Source organism: Erinaceus europaeus, chromosome 8 (assembly GCF_950295315.1).
Source record: "Erinaceus europaeus chromosome 8, mEriEur2.1, whole genome shotgun sequence".
NCBI lineage: Eukaryota > Metazoa > Chordata > Mammalia > Eulipotyphla > Erinaceidae > Erinaceus > Erinaceus europaeus.
The window spans coordinates 49,147,185-49,164,275 of record NC_080169.1 but is presented as its reverse complement, the minus strand read 5'-3'; the positions used below and the strand labels follow the sequence as shown (position 1 = coordinate 49,164,275).

At 37.5% G+C, this 17,091-nt stretch overlaps 1 protein-coding gene across 3 annotated transcripts in view; it reads left to right on the top strand.

Moving 5' to 3' along the window:
- The first annotated feature begins 5,476 nt into the window (after positions 1 to 5,476).
- Positions 5,477 to 17,091, top strand: part of SDHAF3 (succinate dehydrogenase complex assembly factor 3) — a 65,176-nt gene continuing 53,561 nt past the window's right edge. The window contains exon 1 of one of the 3 annotated variants that reach the window (XM_060196189.1): positions 5,477 to 5,681. In XM_060196189.1, coding sequence (XP_060052172.1) covers positions 5,508 to 5,681 — 174 coding nt within the window. In that variant the 5' untranslated portion in view covers positions 5,477 to 5,507. The remainder of the gene's footprint in view (positions 5,682 to 17,091) is intronic. The other 2 variants (XM_060196190.1, XM_007532554.3) reach the window with 2 other exon arrangements.

Genomic DNA, 17,091 nt, shown 5'->3' with positions numbered 1-17,091 from the left:
AGCTATTCTCTTGTGCGTGAGATGGTAGCTCAGTGTAGTTTTTGCATATCTCTAATGATAAGTGAAGTACTTCTTCATGTGTCTGTGGGCCATGTGTATATCTTCTTTAGAAAATTGTTCAGTTCTGCATCCAATAGCACAGCTATATACAAGATACTGGATACTGTACAGCAAACCATAACAAAAGGACTTTTCAAAGTTAACCCAATTACCAAATAATGTGATGATAACATTAACTATAGATTGTCTTTTGGAACCCTAAGACAGCAGGTACCTCATATCTCCACTATAGAGCCCCTACTTCCCCCAGTCCTGGAACCCTTGGATAGGGCCCACTTTCCCGTATGCGTCTCCCAATCCATACCAAATAATATTGCATCCGCCGATCACAACCTAACCAACGCAACGATTGCCACCTCAACATGCTTCACCTCAGACTGTGTCCAGAGACTTCACGTATGGAATGACAACCCTTCAGCTTCATTACTCGGGTGAGACCTTTCCTTTTATAGTACACTCTAATTTCATCTCAGATGGTTCACTTTCTAACAAAGTCCCAAAACCTAGATATACACCAGTTTCTGTGAGAGAGAGCTTATGTTCATACGTATCCATAAACTACTGCAAAATATATGCCTGAAAGCAGAAGTACACTAGAGTTTACAGTGAGTACCTCCCTAACACTTCCTCTCCACTATTCCAAGCTTTGGATCCATGATTGCTCAACAATTTGTTTGGCTTCGTATGTTAACTCTCTTTTCAATCACCAGGTTCCAGATGCTACCAGGATGCTGGCCAGGCTTCCCTGGATTGAAGACCCCACCAATGTGTCCTGGAGCTCAGCTTCCCCAGAGACACACCCTACTAGGGAAAGAGAGAGGCAGACTGAGAGTATAGACCTACCAGTCAACGCCCATGTTCAGCGGGGAAGCAATTACAGAAGCCAGACCTTCTACCTTCTGCAACCCTCAATGACCCTGGGTCCATGCTCCCAGAGGGATAGAGAATGGGAAAGCTATCATGGGAGGGGGTGGGTTATGGAGATTGGGTGGTGGGAATTGTGTGGAGTTGTACCCCTCCTACCTTATGTTTTTGTTCATTAATCCTTTCTTAAATAAAAAATTTAAAAAAAGAAAAAAAAAGAAAACTGTTCAGTTCTCTGACCCACTTTTAAAAAATTTATTAGTGATTTAATATTGGTTTACAAAGTTACATGTCAACAAGGGTAAAATTCCATATTGTTCCCACCACCAGAGTTCTGGATCCCCAACTCCTTTATTGTAAGCTACAGAATTTTTCCTAAGATTGCAGATATGGGTTAGATATTATTTCTATAACAATCTGTTTATAGGTGTATATAATCTCTCCTCCCTCCTTTCTTTTTTTGAAGGTTCTATCTTCTCTTCCTTTCCAAGTTACACATAACCATATTAACTGCATCCAAATGTCCCTCTCTTTTCCCTCCTCTTTCCAGTTTCTGATAGAGTTGCAGTTCAGAGCCCTCTTAGTCTCTTCCTCTTATCACTTCTCCCCCAGTGGGAGTAAGGATCAAAATTATTTTGGGGGTACAGAAGATAGGAGTTCTGGCTTCCACTGGGGAAATAGCATTCATACTTTTAATTGTTAATTATGACAATTCATCTGAACTTTTGATTGACTTTTCTATTCTGACATATCAATAATTATAAGCACTTAAAACATCTTAAAGTTCAGTTTTCATCTCCAGGTACAAACACATTAATCCTTCATTTATATTTGCTTTTTAAAAAAACATTTTAAATTAAAAAAATTATTTTCTTACTTTTATTAATTTTTTACTTGTATCATTTTTTTAATTTATAAAATGGAAACATTGACAAGACCATAGGATAAGAGGGGTACATTTCCATACATTGCCCACCCCCAGAGTTCTATATCCAATCCCCTCCCTTGATAGCTTCCCTATTCTTTATCCCTCTGGGAGTATAGAGCCCGGATCATTGTGGGGTGCAGAAAGTGGAACGTTTTGCTTCTGTAATTGCTTCCCCAATGAACATAGGTGTCGGCAGGTCGATCCATACTCTCAGCCTGTCTCTCTTTTTCCTTGTGGGGCAGGGATCTGGGGCAGCAGGGCTTCAGGACACATTGGTGGGATAATCTTCCCAGGCAAGTCAGGTTGGCATCATGGTAGCATCTCAACCTAGTGGCTGAAAAAAGAGTTAAGATATAAGGCAGATAAAATTGTTGGCTAATCATGAACCTAAAAGCAAGAATATTGCAGATGAAGACTTGGGGTTTCCGTTTTGGAAAAAGCTAGTAGGTCTGTCTATTTTAGGTATACTTCTGTGGGGCCATGACTTTACTAGTTTTTGCCTGAGCCTGACATCTAATATACCCAGGCTATTGTTTAAGGAGATGGTGTCACAGTTGGAAAAAGGACTAGAGATTAGCTCACAAATATGGGGAAAGTATATAAATATTGTTAACCTTAATCCCCACCAGTTTGATCTGGGGCTCATATTCAGCACAGGAGCCTATGTAACCCATGCATCCCTGTAGGTCTGGGCTCACATTCTATGGTCCTGGCTAGGAACATTCCAGGCTGCACTAATTTTAGGACCCATCATCCTCAGATAGTAGGTAGAGTATTTTGTCCAACCTCCCTTCGGAGAGTGGAACATTCCCTATTATTATTGATCCACATTGAGGAGCAAGGTCCTATAGGGGCTCACAAAGGGGTTCAATATGTTGTTCCTAGTGGAGATGACCAGAGACAATGGTGAGAGAGATTTATTAGAGGTCTAGGCCCACCATGTTTATGTGGAAACCCCAGGGCTCCCTGACTAGAGCCCTAGGTGATGGGGTAGCCTGGTTATGACTAAAGAGTCATTGTTAAAGTATGCCAGTCTCTTGCTCCTATTCAGCTTTTGTAGTCTTTACTTTGACATGGTTAGTTTGGGAGAGATTGGGGCACAAGTAATAGGAGGTAGGTGAGGAGGGTATCTAGATCTAAGTAGAAACTATTCCACTAGGTACTTTAAGGTGTCTTTAGTTCTTTCTACTTTCTTGCTTCACTTTTTGACTCACTGCAAATTATTGTGCACTTTTTCTTTAAGGTTTATATTTTCTCCTAACTTATGGATACATTTACATATGCCCTATCTCATGGACCCTGGTCTATATCTAGGTTTTGAGGTTTTGTTAAGAAGTGCTCCACTTGACATGGAGTTAAGCAGTCCTATGAGCTAGGAGTAGTCTCACCAGAGTAATGAAGCTGAAGAGTTTACATTCCATGCCTGAGGTCTCTGGACACAGACTAAAGTGAAGCATGCTTCACCCTCCTTTAACTCTTGTATCCTCTGTAAGCTTGGTATTTCTTTTAAATTCCACATATAAAGACCATACACTATTTATCTTTTTCTGTCCTTTATTTATTCAAGTATAAGGCCTTTCAGATTCATCCATGATGTAGCAAATGACACACAATAAAAAGAAATACATGGAAGAAGAATAAAGGAAAGGTCTGCACTTAGTGAATTAATCTGGATTAATAGTCAAGAACAGAATTCAGGTCTTATTTTCATTTTATAGCCAATGTTTGAAGGTCAAAGAAACAGAGAAAGTTCTGTGCTCAAAAACAGAGCTCACTATCCAAACCATTATTTAAAATCATCTATCTTTATTATTGCTGCTATTTCTTTATCTCTGTGAAGGTCTAATCATACCTCTAAGTAGTGTTTTCTTTCTCATCTACAATTTTCTATTTCTCCCATCTAAGTACTGTTCAGGCCCTAAGTCATAAATTAATTTACTGTTTCTAAACATTGCTTACCCAATGCTCTGTGGACCTTTTCTGCTCATTTAGACTGAATGAATTCTTTTATTATTTTTATTCATTCGTTGGCAGAATGTTTTTCCACATTTTAATAAAAGTTTTGGCTTTGATAGAAGTATTTATTATATGTGTACTTTAGCCCCAAAGGAAACCAGAAAAAAGTTAAATGGGAACAAGAAATTAATTTTCAATTTGCAAGGATATTAACAGATAAAGTATGGTTAGAAATAATTTCCTGAAGTAAATAGTGACACTGCCATTCAGTCCTTGGCATTAATGTGGCTTGTCATAATACCAAATTAAATCCATTTAAAAATATTGTGTTCTTGTAAGCAAATATTTTTCCTAAATTTTAGTAAAAGTCCATTCAAGGAAATATAACAGTACTTACTATTTGTGAAGCATTGTGGTAGACCCTGAGAAGTGTACTGAAACAAGTAAGTCTCTGCACTTGGTAACAGGTAGCTAGATGTGCATCTTCATCTTTTGAAAAAGTATTATTTGCAGAGGCAAAAGTCAGGAGTTGTGAGGGAATCTAGCAAATCCCTATCCTTTAATTCATTACCTGGAGGTAAAATACTCACTTGACAACTTAAAAATCACAAAATCCCTGTCCTCATGCAATTGTATTCTGGAGTGTGTCTGGGAAGGCAGCTGATGAAAATTCAGAGGCTAAGAGACTGACTTTACTTTGATGAGAAGTCACTAGGGGGGATTTGTTGAGCCTAAGAGTGACATGACCTGATTTATAGTTTAGATACCTGTAACCAAAATTGAATTTATAGTTTAGATAGCTCTTGACCAAAGTTTGTCAGGACACACGCAACTAGCTGACTTAGGTCTCATTTGAGTTACAAGGAAAAACTACACAAATAAGAGCAGCAGTGAGATAAGTCAGAAACAAAAGGATGAATGTGGGATGATCTCACTCATAGACAGAAGCTGAAATACAAGATCACAAGGGAAAACTCTAAACAGAACTTGGATTGGAGTTGGGCATACTGCACCAAAGTAAAAGATTGTGGGGTTGGGGAGGGGATGGGTTCGGGTCCTGAAACATGATGGCAGAGGAGAACCCAGTGGGGGTTGTATTGTTATGTGGAAAAGTTATGCATGTACAAACTATAGTATTTTACTTTTGACTGTAAACCACTAATCCCCCAATAAAGAAAAAAAAAGCAGTATTGCGCAAAATAGATGGGTTGGTTGGCTAGAGGATGGAGAGATTAATTCCGTCAGATCCCTGGTCCTGCCTTCAGGAATGCTATGGGATAGCTGAGGAGGGTAGAACTAATCAAGGAAAGCTTCCTGGATAAGCCAGATCTGGACAAAGGGACAGGGCCAAAATGAATAGAAAAGATGATCGGATGCGACTGAGCAAACGACAAATGGCCCAAGCGGCAGTTCTGGGGGATGGTCTTTTTGCTCAGAACACATTCTTTAAACTAGACACTGGAGCAACAACTACTCAAGCAACGCCCCCTCCCGCCGGGCCTGCGCACTTCTCCAAGCTCGCAGTAGCTCCGGGCTCCGGAAGATCCTAATTCTAGAGCGGGCCGCACCGGATGAAGGTCTCGCGCCCTCTTCCGTCAGCTTCCCGGATCGAAAACACCCAATTTCTCAGAAGGTGGGTGGGTGGGGACACGCCTCCTTTTGCGCAGGCGCAGTTTTCTTTCCATGCGCGCGCCACGCCATGCCGGCTCCGCACGTCTCCAGGGTTTGGGCCTTGTATCGGCGCATTTTGTTGCTGCACCGGGTTCTGCCCCCGGACCTCAAAGCCCTCGGCGACCAGTACGTGAAGGACGAATTTAGGAGACATAAGACTGTTGGCTCTGATGAGGCCCAGCGTTTCTTGCAGGAATGGGAGGCAAGTGACTGCCTCCTTTTACTTGCCCCCCAACCTTTGGGGTCCCGCCGCGTCCTGGTGATCGACCCGCTCGGGGCCGCTGCCCACCCCGGGTCCCACGCAGGACCATGCACAGCCGCCCCGTGTTCAGTTTAAATTAATTATTTGGAAGCTTTTCAAACAGTGCTCTCAAGAGCTACCAGCCAGCCCCTCTCCTCCATCGCCTTCTCCCTGGAGCTCTTGCCCAGACCAGGTGCTGGAGGGTGAGGATGGCAGGTTACAGAGTCGATTAGTTTAGTAAGTTGAGTAAGTCCCATCAGGTGCTCCTAGAGCTTGCCACCTGATACTTTTTTCTCCTCTCCAGTGCCAAACTCATACTAAGAGCCTGTCAAAACTTAGTTTTCAGTATATGTTTCCGTATATACTATGATACGTATATATATATATATATATATATATATATATATATATATATATATATATATATAATGCATTGTTATTTTAGGGCCTTAGTAATTCTCACTTGGCTGATACACATTGCTGTATTATTGGTGTGTGTGTGTGTGTGTGTGTGTGTGTGTGTGTGTGTGTGTGAACTATGAGCTGTAAATGCTGGGTAGAGTTAAATTAGATGAAAGTCACCAATCCCAAATCAGTGTACACTAATTCTTAAGCAGGCAGTTGCATTATGGATTAGCTCTTTGATTTTCCTTTCTTTTTTTTTTTTTTTTTTTTTTGAGTAGTGGAGAAGAGTAGTGGAGAAAGATGTTCATAGTATTACAGAGGCGGGTGGAGGATTCTGTAGGATTACCTCATGGTTTTCAGATATCAAGCAATGAATAGAATTGGAAATGAGAACACTAGCATTGCGATTTCCAAAGCATTCATTACAGTGCTGGTATAAGAGCAGAGGCAAGTGATTCCTAAGTAAAAAAAAGTTGATAGCTGAAGAGATGTCTGAAATCTACTTTTTACATAAATATATAAAAAGGTTAGTGTTATCAAACTATTTGACAAATCCCAGAATTCTTGATTGTACAGTCCTTGAGCTTTAAAAGAAGGGCATTGAGGGCAATGTTGAAATGTAGACTTCTCCTAAAAATCATGGTGTTTCAAAAGCAGTCTGCCTGAAGCTAGGGAATCTAAATCTCCTTAAATGCAGATCATTTTCTGTTGGTAGGACTGATTATTGAAACTGGATTCAAATTTAGATTTTAGGCAATTATTTATATGTAAGAGCACTTAACTTCTGCTATTTACCTTTCTGTAAGATACTGGTTTTCTAACATGCACTTCAAATTTACCATGCATACATGTATTTAAAATCACGTTGTAAATTGTCAGTTGTAGTGAATTTATAAGAAACAAGTGTTAAGTGCTCTCATTTAAGCTCGATCATTTTGTAGCAGGAAAGGAAGGAATACCTAGCTCAGTTTTAGAAAGCAATAAGGTTGCTTTGAGAGGCCCTTATATACATATGTTATAATCGTATTCCTAAATCAGATTTGGGACTGCACGTATCAGGGGGTTTATTTACAATGATAGTAATAGTTTTAAAAGTTCTTACGCTATTTTTGATGAGTTGCTGATTTAGGTAATGCTCTTCAGTTTCTCTCTGTGCCTATCCATTTGTGGACAAAGAACATATTACTACCTATTTTCTGGGAAATCAGAATTACCACCGAAGATTGAATAGCAAGTAAAATATGTTTGTGTTAGGATGTGAGGCAAAGTAAAAAAAAAAAAATGCTCTTAGGAACTACTTTTGTGCTTAGTTTTTTCTGCCTCATTTGTGTATTGCTCTCTTGCCTGTTTTCTATTGTATATATATATATATTTTAATATTTTATTTTTATTTATTAATTTAATTTATTTATAAAATGGAAATATTGACAAGACCATAGGATAAAAAGGGTACAATTCCACACAATTTCCACCACCAGAACTCTGTATCTCACCCCCTCCCTTGAAAGCTTTCCTATTCTAAAATATTTTATTTTTTAATTTTTAAAAATATTTATGTATTTATTTTCCCTTTTGTTGCCCTTGTTATTTTTTATTGTTGTTGTTATTGATGTTGTCCTTGTTGGATAGGACAGAGAGAAATGGAGAGAGGAGGGGAAGACAGAGAGGGGGAGAGAAAGATAAACACCTGCAGACCTGCTTCACCGCATGTGAAGCGACTCCCCTACTGGGTTTCTTACACTGGTCCTTGCGCTTTGTGCCACCTGCGCTTAACCCGTTGTGCTACCACCTGACTCCCTAAAATTATATTTTATTTTAATAAGAGACATATACAGAAAGACTGTTTTTGTTGCTTATGGTCGTGCTGGGGACTGAACCTGGGACCGAGGAGCCTCAAACATTACATAACCATTATGCTATCTTCACAGTGCTGTATTGTTTTTCTTAATTAACTGTTTTTCTCGTTGACAAGGGATGATTATTTTGCAAGTGGCTTAAACATACCAATATCAATAGTTTGCACAAGGGACCAAATCAAGAATCTCAGGCACTCTAGTCCAATGCTCTATTAGTTGCACTGTACCCCAGCTGCTGAATTTAGTTTCTTATGTGACAGGAAGAGATAAAGCTAAAGAAGTGGCAAAAAACAAATATTATAAGAACTTTTTGTTTTAATTTTCATTCACTGAAACATTTTAGTAGTGGTAGAAATTATTCAAATCATATTCTTGAAAAATAAACACTAGCAACAATATAGAAGAATGACTGAAGAAAAAAGCCAGATTGAAGGTGGGGAGAACTCTTAGGAAAGTCTTTGCAGCTCCAAGTCAACACTTCTGCCTAAACCCAGACAGAAGTGTTGAGAACAGAGTAGAAAACTTGACTGATACATGATTAGAGTGCAGAAAGTAAAATGAGTAACTCTCAGATTTCGAAACAGAGTAAGTATATAGGATGAGCAGGTGAAGACTGAGTCAATTATGATACTTAAAAATCTGGTGAGGCAAGTAGAGATGTTCTGAGCTATGAATTGGTCTGAGATAGATTGTAGCTAGAGAAAAAGGTTTGGAATGTGTTTTCTGTAGCTGATTTTCCCAAGGTGTGGATGAACGTGTAGACTTTCACAGTTGGGTATAACATAGGTGAAGATGTTCAGAGAAAAGCACCAACACTTAGGATACAGAACTTTAGTGATGGGTGTGGTGTGGAACTAATCTTCTAACAATTAATAACAAATAAGAAAAACATTTAAAAAATAGAAAATGAAGTAACAGTACAGAGGCTTAAACAATATTTGTTACTGTATTCAGTTCATAGCTACTGCTGCAAAGGGACACATTTTTCTTTTTTTTAATTTTTTTTTTTTTTTACTATTTATTCCCTTTTGTTGCCCTTGTTTTATTATTGTAGTTATTATTGTTGTTGTTGATGGCTAGGACAGAGAAATAGAGAGAGGAGGGGAAAATGGGGGGGGAGATAGACACCTGCAGACCTGCTTCACTGCTTGTGAAGTGACTCCCCTGCAGGTGGGGAGCCGGGGGCTCCAACTGGGATCCTTACGCTGGTCCTTGCGCTTTGTGCACATTTTTATTTTCTTTGTTGTATTTAATTCATTAGATTTGTATAGTCTAGACATAATATTTGGACTTTTTTGTTTCGTTTTGCTCTATTTTGAAGAGAATTAAATGCTTCAGATGTCATGTTACTGTCCATTTGTAACTCACAGGGGATACATCTTATATTTTGAAGGAAGTCATTAGTAAAATGTATGATTACATTGCATGCCACCTATATTTAGTTTCTTTAATTTAGTGTAATTAGTGCTAGATGGGCATTTTGCAGTTTTTATAATTGCACTCCTTTCCTAATTTGGGGAAGATTTTGCTAACTTTCTGATTTGTAGTTTGTACTTTAGTTTATGGGAATAAAAGAATTCCCTGTCTGTTGAATAGATGGATTATATGTGTGGGTAGACATTTATCAAATATAGGGAGTCATTAGGGAATCTATGTTGTTTATTCTTCATGTTACTCAGTGTAGTGTTTTGTGATGGTTTATAGAATGGTAATTTATTACATATGCATGTTATCAAATTAAAGCTTTATCTTTAATAAAATAACCACATTCTGGTCTTAGCTGGTAGTTTAAGAAGGGGTGCAAGGAAAGATATAAGACAGTGTACTCCTTTTGATTTTCATTTCTGGATTCATAGGAATAGCTTTTTCTCTTTCTTCCTTTCTTTTTTCCTAGCCTAGTTTACGGTGGTACAGGAGGCTTGAACCTGGGACAGCCAAGTCTCAGTCATGAAACTGTTGCATAAACTGCTGTGCTATCTCCTGACCATCTTAGTGAAGCTTTTATGATATTGTTTTTAAGATACTTGAACTGAATGTAGGTGCATGCATGCATGTGTATATGTAATATGCAGTCAGAATAATTTTGAAGTTTGTGCACAGAATCTAAGATAAGGATTATACATGTATACTACGAATTTTACTGATTTAACTTACTGTTTTAATACAGTTTATAGTTTCTTAGTAAGAATAATAAATGTCTTTGAAATTCTGAGTATTTGAATTGAATGGGAGAGTTGTTGTAAGTTGAATTTTGTCCCATTAATTTAAACTTAAACTGTGTTTTTAATAATGTGTACACATAATTAAGAAACCTTTTATTTGTGTCATGAGATATGTTACAAGTAAAGATACTTAAAATAATAATTTGATTCATATTGTATATGTTGAGTTTCTGCTATGATACCTGAACACAGAGAAAAGTTCTTTTATTTAAATGATAAACATTTATTTGAATTTACAGATTTAAAATAATGGTAGTGCCATGATGATAATAGTACACTAGTGGTCTTGTTTCTAAAACATGTCTATATGTGTATGTATGCAGGGGCATATATATGTGTTTATGCATACGTAACATGCGATTTTTAAGAAATGTTTTCACATAGAACTTAACATAATGAAGGATTACATATACATAATGTTTAAGTTTACTTTATTTTTTTTAACTAATTATGAAACAGTCTGGGCTGCTTAATAGCAATAACTTCTGATGTTTTGTTTGGGAAATATTAAAATGTCTAAAAGAGTTTTATGTTACTTAGCAAATTTTTATTTAATTGGTGATCTTAAACTTAACAAAAATAATCAAGATGGTTAAAAAAAAGCTACTGTTGGAGATCTTAATGATAACAAGCAATGCATTCTTTCTTCTTCATCTCTTGGGAATATTTTAATTGTATTTAGATCTTTTTCATGTTTCAAATATTTTGTGAATTTTGACTGTCATATTTATTAGTAAAGCAATGAGAAAAATAATTCTGCTAACAGGCTTGTTGATTGGAAAATAACTTTTAAGGTGATAGAATTTCATTCAATCTCAGTTAGATATGGCTCTCACTCCTGGCTTATTATCTTACATACCTGATAATTAAATTTAGTTGGTTCTGGCAGTTTCACTTCATCTCCAGATATATTCTCTGTTTTGTTTTCTAAGTTGTAGTAGCTTCCTCTGCCTATCTTGCTTCATTTGTTTTACTCCTCTACTTTCCCTTTCTCTTTTTCTTTCCTTCTTTCTTTAAGTTTATTGATAAAAAGGAAACACTGACAAAACCATAGGATAAGAGGGGTACAACTCCACACAATTCCCACCACCAGAACTCTGTATCCTATCACCTCCCTTGATAGCTTTCCTATTCTTTAATCCTCTGGTGTATGGACCCAAGGTCATTGTGGGATGCAGAAGGTGGTTTGTCTTCTGTAATTGCTTCCCCGCTGAACATGGATGTTGACAGGTCGATCCATACTCACAGCTTGCCTCTCTCTTTCCCTAGGAAAGAGAGGGTTCTGGGGGATCAGAGCTCCAGGACACATTGTTGGGGTTGTCTGTCCAGGGAAGTCTGTTTGGCATCATGGTAACATCTGGAACTTGGTGGCTGAAAAGAGAGTTAACATATAAAGCCAAACAAGTTGTTGACTAATCAAGAACCTAAAGGTTGGAGTAGTGCAGATGAAGAGTTGGGAGGGGAGGTCTCCATTCTATAGATAGCTAGTAGGCATATTTTAGTTATATTCCAAAGGGCCTGTGGCTATAGTTTTTTTTCCCCTGAGCTATACTAGTTTTTTTTTTTTCCCCTGAGCCTGAAATCTGCTATGCAGGTAGATCCTAGTTATTGTCTGGGGAGATGATGTCATGACTGGAAAAAGGACCAGAAAGCTGCATCAGGGAAGAGAGTAGCTCCCAAATATGGGAAAGGTGTATAAATATTGTTGACTGTAAACCCCATCGATTTGATGTGATCTGGGGCCCATATTCAGCTTAGGAGCCTATTTGACCTCTGCATCCCTGTAGATCTGAGCTCACATTCTGTGGTCATGAGTAGGAATGTACCAAGCTGCCCCAATATCAGTACCCATCTTCCTCAGGTGTAGCATAGAGTATGTTGTGCAGCCTTTCTTCAGAGGATGGAAAATTCTCTTACCATTGTTGATCCAAGTTGAGGGCAAGGTCCTATGGGGGCCCACAAAGGGTTCTGTTTTGTTGTTCCTGATAGAGATGACCAGTAACAATGGAGAGAGGGATTTATTCAAGGTCTAGGCCCATCATGTCTATTTGGGAATCTCAGGACTCCCTGAATAGGGCCCCAGCTGATGGGGTGGCCTAATAGTGACTGACAAGTCATTGTTAAAGTATGCCAATCTCTTGCCCTTATTCAGCTTTTGCAGTCCTTGCTTTGATAAGGATAGCTTGGGAGTGAGTGAGGGAAGTATAATAGGAAATAGGTGAGGAGGGTATCTAAGTCTAAGTAGACGCTATTTGATTATGAACTTCATACTGACTCACTGTAGACTATTGTGTACTTTTGTTTTCAGTCTACCTGCTTTCTATCTTTCCTAAGATATTTGTTGAAATCTCTTGGCTGTTTGTGGCTCCTTAGTCTGTTCTCTTGGTTAATATAAATTGCTCTTTTTAAAAAGTTTTCCTATTGGTTCACTGGAATTTTGGGAAAGGAAATAAGAAATATGCTTCTGTGATTTTATAGAAATCAAGGCCTACAGAGGTGTAGGGCTTTTTTAGTATAACAGTGTGTGCTTTTACCTCATTGAAATTTAGTAAAAAAATTTTAAAATTTATATCTTAAAAAACTAGTAACTTTTGCAGTGTGAAATTACTGGTTTTTCTCTTTGACATCAGTTTGATTACCTCTTATAACTTACTTGTATATTAATCTCCTAAATTTTTTTTTCTATTTTTACAGAAGGAAAAAGAGCACCTTAGTAATTTTTTAATCTTTGACATCTATAGCATAATGCCTTATGTATGTTCTGAAAGACTTTTTGTCTTTTTGAACTTATTTGACTTTAGAATTGCAAAAGATTGTGGACTTCTTTTAAGCTTTCTGGGGAATGGATCTAGTATTTAGGTGGATGCTTGGTAAACATGGAAATAAAATATGAGGAAGTGGGTAGACATGAGATGCTTTTCATTTGGCATCTTGTGTCTACAGTAGAAAATACTCACTTAACGGTCATTTTTGTGGGGCCTACTGCTGTAGTGCTTGTTTTTCCTGGACAATGATAAATATATATTAGCATCTTTGTTCTCTCTTAATCTGTTATTTACTTATTGTCATCTTTGGGGTTTCACCACTCTGAACTGACTTTTTAGGTAGAACGTGATAGAGGCAGAGGGAGAAAGAAGTTACACAGTACTAAAACTTCCCCCCAGTGCAGTGAAGGCCAAACTTGAACTTGGGTTGTGTCCTGCTGTTTTGCCTACACTACTCTTTATTTTTATTCTAAACACCTTCTTTTTTGCCAAAGCATCATGATCATCATGATGATGATCATCATTATTGTGTTAATAGGTTAAATTACCTAATTTGTCTTCTGAGTCTGAGAAAATTCAGATAATTACTTCCCCTTGTGTGATCATTTAATTAGCTTTTCCGAAAGTCAGATTACATTTATATCTTACTAAAAAATTTTACTCTTTCCTACTCTTAAATCACCAAAATTTGAAGCATTTCTAAGATAAATTACATTTTTATTTCCAGGTTCAAAAATGAAATATTTATGCATTATTTGAATAGATTTAAAAATTCAAGTTTTTCCCCTTAAAACATTTAATCATTTATAAACATGTATAAACATGCAAAAATAGCAGGATGTTGCATATTATATGCTTAAATAGTAAGGGATATAGACTTTGATATTATAACTTTAAACTTTGTTGAGGTGGTATAATATATATATTATATATATATATATATATATGTATATTAAACATTCCCACTGAAGTCCAGTAGATGGCTCACCAGATAGAGCATGCACCTTACTGGGCATGAGAGTCTGAGTTTGAGCTTTGACCATATGGATGCATCAGCAGTACTGTGGTGTCTCTCTCTCTCTCCATCTAGTTGTCTCTGAAACAATAAAAAAAATGACTGTGATTGTTGGAATCATACTTGTGCAAAGTCCTGATGACACAAAAATAAATAAATAAATAAAATCTTCATTAAAGTTATTATATTGAATTAAAATGAATACATAGTATTGCACCAAAGTAAAAGACTCTGGGGTGGGGGTTGAAGAGTATAGGTCCAAGAAGGATGACAGAGGACCTAGTGAGGGTTGTATTGTTATGTGGAAAACTGGGAAATGTTATGTATGTACAAACTATTGTATTTACTTTCGAATGTAAAACATTAATTCCCCAGTAAAGAAAAAAAAAAAAGAATACATAGACTCATAGGAACTTCCCTCTTCCAAAACTGAGAATGTCAGCAGATGGTATAGAAAATACACATATAATTAAAAATATATATTTATTTGTTTATTCCCTTTTGTTGCCCTTGTTTTTTTATTGTTGTAGTTATTATTATTGTTGTTATTGATATTGTCATTGTTGGATAGGACAGAGAAATGGAGAGAGGAGGGGAAGACAAAGAAAGCTATACACCTGCAGACTTGCCTCACCGCCTGTAAAGCGACTCCCCTGCAGGTGGGGGAGCCCAGGCTGGAACCCGGGTCCTTACGCCAGTCCTTGTGCTTTGTGCCACCTGCGTTTAACCCACTGCACTACCTCCCGACTCCCACATACAAATTTTTACAGAAACAACTACGGGGGACCGGATTAAGTATACTCATTACCATGTAAAAGGACCCAGGTTTGAGCCTCTGCTTCCCACCTGAAAGTGGAAGCTTCATGAGCAATGAACCAGTTCTGCTGGTGTCTAACACCCCCACCCTCACTTATTTTTTGCCTTCAGTATTATCACAGGTGCTCTGTGAGAAATTGAGAGAGAAGGAGGGAAAGATGAACACCTGCAGATCTGCTTTGCCTAGGGTCTCTAATATGGATCCTGGCTCAAGGCCTTGCCCTTTGAGGGCCAGCTGTCTGTCCCACTCTCTATTTCCCTTTCCTTTCTCAATTTCTCTCTGTTCTTCCTTATCTTTTATATATATTTTAATTGTTAATAGTATGTTACATGATTATAAAGTTACAATGTATAGTCACATCACACCCACCACCAAAGTTCTGAATCCCTACCCTCCCACCTCCCAAGATAACCACCAAAGTTCTCACAGGTCTTACCGTTTGCTTGTATCTGTTTTGTTTGGATTTTTTTGTTTTTGGAAAGTTCCTATAAATCAGATCTCTAGATTCCACATATGAGTGAAACCATCTGGTAGTTGTCTTTCTTTACTTATTTAGCTAAGTATAATCACCTCTAGCTCCATCCATTTTGTCCCAAAGGACACAATATCATCTATTTTAATTGCAGAGTAGTATTTCATGAGATATATATCCTATCACTTCTTTAGCCAATCATTTAGGCTACTTCCACTCTTTGGCTATTGTGAATAATGCAGCTATGAACATAAGGGTGCATATATATCCCTTCTAACTGGTGCTTGAATGTCTACTGGATAAATGCCTACGAATGGTATTGCTGGATCAAAAGATACTTCCATTTTTATTTAAGAACTTTCCATACAGTCCTTCAAAGGGGCTGTACCACTTCACATTCCCACCAGCAGTGAATCAGAGTTCCCTTTCTCCACAACCTCTCCAGCACCTGTCATTTCCTCGTTTGTTGATGTAAGCCATTCTCTCAGGTGTGAAATGGTATCTCAGTGTATGTAGTCTTTGCATATCTCTGATGATAAGTGAAGTGAAGCATTTCTTCATGTGTCTTTGGTCATCTGTATCTCCTCTTTAGAAAACTACTGCTTAGTTTTTCAGCCCACTTTTTAATTGGGTCATTTTTGCTTCTTTTGTAGATCTGTACTAATTCTGTGTAGATGTTTGCTATTAGTTGCTTGTCTGATGTGTGATGTGTAGGTATCTTCTCCCATGTACTAGCTTGTATGACTATCCTTGTGTAGTTTGCTTTTGATGTATAGAAACTTTTTAGTTTCATGAAATCCCATTTATTTACCCTTGTTTTCATTTCCCATGTCCAGGGGGTTGAGTCCCCAAATACGTCTTTGATGTGAAGGTCCTGCAAAATTTCACAGACATTGTCTTCTATAAATTTTGGAGTTCCTGGTCTAATATCTATATATTTAAATAACAGTAAATAATATCTAGATCTTTAAAGTCCATTTGGATTTGACCTCAGTGCTTGATTTTATGTGGTGGTCTAGTTTCATTTTTTTCTACAGTAGCTATCAAATTTTCCCAGCACCATTTGTTGAAGAGGTTTTCTTTACCCCTTTGAATGGTTTTGCTCTCTTTTTCATTCTATAGGCTTTCTAACAAAATAGTAAAAAAAAAGTGGGGGGAGGAATGTCTGCCAGGAGTGGTGGATTTGTAGTGCTGGCACCAAGTCCAAGCAATAACCCCCCTGGCAATAAAAGGAGGGAAGGAAGGAACGAGCAACAAAAGCATTGGTTTGAAGCATCAGTGAGTCTAATTTCTCAGCATATATCCTAAACTTTCACCTCTCCAAAAGGGATCTTGTTTACTGTCTCATTCAAATATGGTCCTCCGTAGTTTGCTTATGTTGTTTATCCCATTTGGAAGCTTTAAGTGGGTCAGCAAGATGCCTAACCTGGATAATGTGCACTTTGTCATGCACACAACCTAGGTTCCATCCCTGCCCCAGCTGTGGTATATTTCTGACTCTTTGAAAAAGTCATGCTAGAATGGTGAAGCCTCAGTCACAAAACAAACATCCCCTCTACCACATCACCACCACCACCACTTGTAACATATATATGTATGTGTGTGTATATATATATATATATATATATATATATATATATATATATTGTGTATGCTTTAACTATGTAGTTAACAACTTAGTGTTCTCTATTAACAAAATAATCAATACCACTTAAAACATTTCTGTGACCTTTAAATATCATTACAAGCCAAGAGCAAGGTGACAGAGTAATGAAAACTCTTTTAAAAATATTTGGCAGTATGTTCAACTTTAGTCGTT